The sequence below is a fragment of the Sinocyclocheilus rhinocerous genome, unplaced genomic scaffold, assembly GCF_001515625.1.
Source record: "Sinocyclocheilus rhinocerous isolate Xijiao unplaced genomic scaffold, SAMN03320098_v1.1 scaffold789, whole genome shotgun sequence".
Lineage (NCBI taxonomy): Eukaryota > Metazoa > Chordata > Actinopteri > Cypriniformes > Cyprinidae > Sinocyclocheilus > Sinocyclocheilus rhinocerous.
Window position 1 is genome coordinate 1599533 of NW_015667306.1, and position 4567 is coordinate 1604099.

The window sequence follows — 4567 nt, forward strand, 5'->3', positions numbered from 1 at the left end:
GTAGATCTGTACAAGGCTTGAATGGGCTACAAGACCATCAGCAAGAAGCTTGGTGAGGAGACAACTGCTGGTGTGATTATTCGGAAATGGAAGAAATACAAAATAACCATCAATCGGCCTTGGTCTGGAGCTCCGTGCAAGATCTTGCCTCATGGGGTAAGGATGATCATGAGATTGGTGAGGGATCAGCCCCGAACTACACGGGAGGAGCTTGTTAATGATCTTAAGGCAGTTGGGACCACAGTCACCAAGCAAAACATTGGTAACACACTACGCCGCAATGGACTGAAATCCTGCAGCGCCCGCAAGGTCCCCCTGCTCAAGAAGGCACATGTACAGGCCCGTTTAAAGTTTGCCAAAGAACATCTAAATGATTCAGAGAAGGCTTGGGAGAAAGTTCTGTGGTCAGATGAGACCAAAATTGAGCTCTTTGGCATTAACTCGACTCGCCGTGTTTGGAGGGAGAGAAATGCTGACTATAATCCCAAGAACACCATCCCTATAGTCAAGCACGGAGGTGGAAACATTATGCTTTGGGGCTGTTTTTCTGCTAAGGGTACAGGACGACTTCACCGCATTGAGGGGCAAATGGACGGGGCCATGTACTGTAAAATCTTGGACAAGAACCTCCTCCTCTCAGCCAGAACACTGAAGATGGGTCATGGATGGGTCTTCCAGCATGACAATGACCCGAAACATACCGCCAAGGCAACAAAGGAGTGGCTCAAGAAGAAGCACATTAAGGTCATGGAGTGGCCTAGCCAGTCTCCAGACCTCAATTCTATAGAAAATCTGTGGAGGAAGCTGAAACTTCGAGTTGCCAAACTACAGGCAAGAAACTTTAAGGATTTAGAGAGGATCTGTGAAGAAGAGTTGATCAAAATCCCTCCTGAGATGTGTGCAAACCTGGTGACCAACTACAAAAAACGTCTTACCTCTGTGCTTGCCAACAAGGGTTTCTGCACCAAGTACTAAGTCATGTTTTGCTTGGGGATCAAATACTTATTTCACTCACTGAAATGCAAATCAATTTCTAACCTTTATATAATGTGTTTTTTCTGGATTTTTTTGGTTGGTATTCTGTCTCTATACGTTAAAATTAACCTACCATAAAAATCACAGACCCTTCATTTTTTTGTAAGTGGGCAAACTTACAAAATCAGCAGGGGATCAAATAAATACTTTCCCCACTGTATACACAGCATTCTCTTAATCAGTCCATTTCATCCCCCATAATCTCAGACCTGTTTAATTTTGGCAAAATCGCCTTTCTCAGCATACACGTTGAGGAGACATAGGTACGTGTCTGGGCCCGGCTCAATCCCTGCACCTTTCATGACTGATAGGATGCCTTCAGCACTGTCCATATCCCTGCACAAACACAAGTCACTAAACACATAGGTACCAATCACACAGAAGAAGCACCAAATCAACAGCACTGTCCACTCACCTTGCGCGGGCATGGCCTGTCACTAGGGAGTTGAACACAGCTTCTGTGATGGGCAGGTCTTTGCTCTTCATAAAGCCCAGGATTGTACTGCAAGAAGTTGTTTTATAAGCATTGTTAGTTTCTTGTGACAGACAAGCAAAACTTATTTTTTATATATATATATATATATAAAACTCACACCATAAGGGTAAACTAATTTGAAGAAAATGTGACTTCAGCAAAAATCACAACTCACCTTGCACCTTCAATGTCGCCAACTTCACAGTAGGCTGCAATAAGTCTCTGATAGGTCACCTAGACAGTCACAATATATTATAAATGTGTATAAACATTGTATCCAATTAAATTTTCTAGCTATCATCAGTGATAAGACAATACATCTATATAGCACCATTGTTTGTTGCATCTTGGTCACTCTCACAGTCTAAAGCCGTGTTAATAGATTTTTTTGTAGTGAATTTTTCATTTAATTTCAGCATTTTTTCTGTCCTTGAAACGGCAATGTTTTCTTGACAATAATGGCATTTATTTAGATGTAGAATGTCTTTACGACCACATCAAACAGGAGACTTTTCAGACGCACAGTCCACTTTGCCTCAGTGACAGGCACTAGTTGAACAAGGGCGGAAACGGTACAGGTGACGAGGGAGCTTCAGTAGAACAACAGTGAACTGTGGTCAGATGAGATGTTGTCAGGCCATATGTCAGTAAAAACCAATTCTACTGTCCTGTCAGCCGTTATACTGTGCTCGTAGCACATGCTCTTCAATTGCACACACAAATGCGGCAGTGCCCGCTGTGTATAATTTCATATTAAAGCGCAAAAGAAACTATGACACCCGATTCAACTCGTCAGCTCATTAGTAGAGACTTAAAACCTGAGGTGGGTCAGAAAAGGTAAAGAGTTGTGAGAAAATATGCGTGTCAGATCTGCGTCATGTTCAGCAGCGGCAGCTCTTAAATAAAGCAAAATAGCCTAATAACCAGCTGCTGTGATGTCTGTTAATCAAAGGACAAAAGAAAAAAAGCTTTAAGAATTAATCTATATTTAATTTAGAATTTAGTGTTTGATAGCTTTATTCAATTTCTGTATATTTCCTACTTGCTGAAGGGCACAGGTAAATATGAAATTTATTATAATGGGTTTATGTGAAGATTTTTAAGTTCACTTAAATTAAAAGTTGTTAAAATGTATAGATTTTTCAATTATACTGTAATGTTGAATGGCTTTAGTCAATGGTTAAATATTAGGGGGAAAAACAATTTCAAGGAGACATCAGTAGTACTGGTATCAGTGATACTCGCCTTCAGTCATAAAAAAGATGCCACTAAAAAAATATTAAATATTAATATTGTTTATTTGTTGTTTCTACATTAATTTTAAAATTGAATGTGAAATTAGTGCAATATAAAAGTATATTTAAAAACTTAACTGATGAATTAATTATGTTTTTAATCAATTGACAGCACTAATAAATATATATATATATTTTTTTTTTCCTCCCAACATTTCTTGTTACCTAAAATAAATGTGGATTTAACACCATTTAATTTTTTATTATACTCACCCTGTTTGGCTGAACATTAGCAGCTTCCATTTTAGCAAGGAAGTCGGTTGGAGAGAATCTGAACTCATTCTGCAAGTACGTCTTAAGCAGGGCATTATAATGGCTCACATCATAGGTGGCGCCTGCAGCGAACAGCAATATATAAGTTAAAACCAGATTTAGAAGTACAAAAAGTAACTGTTCAATGGTCTCTATGCATACCAAGTTCTTGAAGCTTATCCCAGATCCGTTGTGACAGCTCTATGCGCTCAACTAGGGGAACCTCAGGAAGCAGAGAGCCACAGCTTCTCAGCATCAACAGGGCTTGATTTCCACTTGGATATCCTATTGGAAGTAATTTCAGAATTGAGATGACATGCATGAGATTTATTTATGGAAATGGATCCAGGAAAGATCCTTAAACAAACAGACAAGTACCTGTTCTGCAAATATCATGGAAGATACGCAGCAGCAGTGTTTTGGTGACCCTGCCTGTCCTTCGGACTGAGCTGTCTAGTTTGGCCAGAGCCCAGTCAAACTGCTGAGCCTGCTTGGAGCGGACCGCCACACTGGGCTCATCCTTCACCAGCCCCCTCTGCTCTGGGACAACACCATACTGACGACAGCTAACATAGGGCAGGGCCGATGTGTATGAGGACAAACTGCAAAACAAAAGTGTATACAAATTAGGGCTGCACGATAAATCTCCATCACGTGCGGGCTTTCACATGGAGCATCATTAACTACACAGAGCCGTTGTTCACTGACAAGCTGCGCAAAACATGCCCAAAATATGATCGTGGTTTTGCGCAGCTTGTCAGTGAACAACGGCTCTGTGTAGTTAATGCTGCTCCATGTGAAAGCCCGCAGGTGATGGAGATTTACCGCTGATTAAAGAACCGACTTTACTGACAAGATGCGCGTTAAATATCGCATGCGATTTATCGTGCAGCCCTAATACAAATCAGTCCACATCAATGGCACTACAAGAAATAATGGTGCTCACTACAAAACCAATCATGCAATTAATGGGCCTCCTTGACACAAACTGATAAAATCGTGTCCATGTTTCATGTACAAGTAGGGGTTATTGGATAAGTGTCACTAAGATAATATCACAATTGTTTTAATAATGTGCAAGATGATGACATTATCGATTGTCACTCACTTTGCAAAAGCCAAAAAAAAAAAGCACACAGTCCATACATTCTCAGTGGCATGTAGCCTATAAGAATGCAGTTAAAATGCCAAAAAATTAAAATAAAAAATTCCAAACAAAGCCACAGCAGAACCATTGAGCATCATACAGACAGTCACTTCATAAAGACACTCACTTGCTTTGTTACTGAATCAATCAATCATTTTATACGAATAATTTGAATGAACGATTTAATGACTCATTAAAGGGGTCATATGATGCTGCTAAAAAGAACATTATTTTGTGTATTTGGTGTAATGAAATGTGTTTATGCGGTTTAAAGTTAAAAAAACACATTATTTTCCACATACTGTACATTATTGTTTCTCCTCTATGCCCCGCCTTTTTGAAACGCGTCGATTTTTACAAAAC

General features: G+C 39.8%; 1 protein-coding gene across 1 annotated transcript in view; it reads right to left on the reverse strand.

Moving 5' to 3' along the window:
• Nucleotides 1-4567, reverse strand: part of LOC107733673 (leucine-rich PPR motif-containing protein, mitochondrial-like) — a 52615-nt gene that overhangs the window by 45854 nt on the left and 2194 nt on the right. The window contains exons 2-7 of the mRNA XM_016545403.1: nucleotides 3436-3659; nucleotides 3220-3342; nucleotides 3019-3140; nucleotides 1686-1744; nucleotides 1451-1537; nucleotides 1245-1371 (exon numbers count right to left, since the gene is read on the reverse strand). Coding sequence (XP_016400889.1) covers nucleotides 1245-1371; nucleotides 1451-1537; nucleotides 1686-1744; nucleotides 3019-3140; nucleotides 3220-3342; nucleotides 3436-3659 — 742 coding nt within the window. The remainder of the gene's footprint in view (nucleotides 1-1244; nucleotides 1372-1450; nucleotides 1538-1685; nucleotides 1745-3018; nucleotides 3141-3219; nucleotides 3343-3435; nucleotides 3660-4567) is intronic.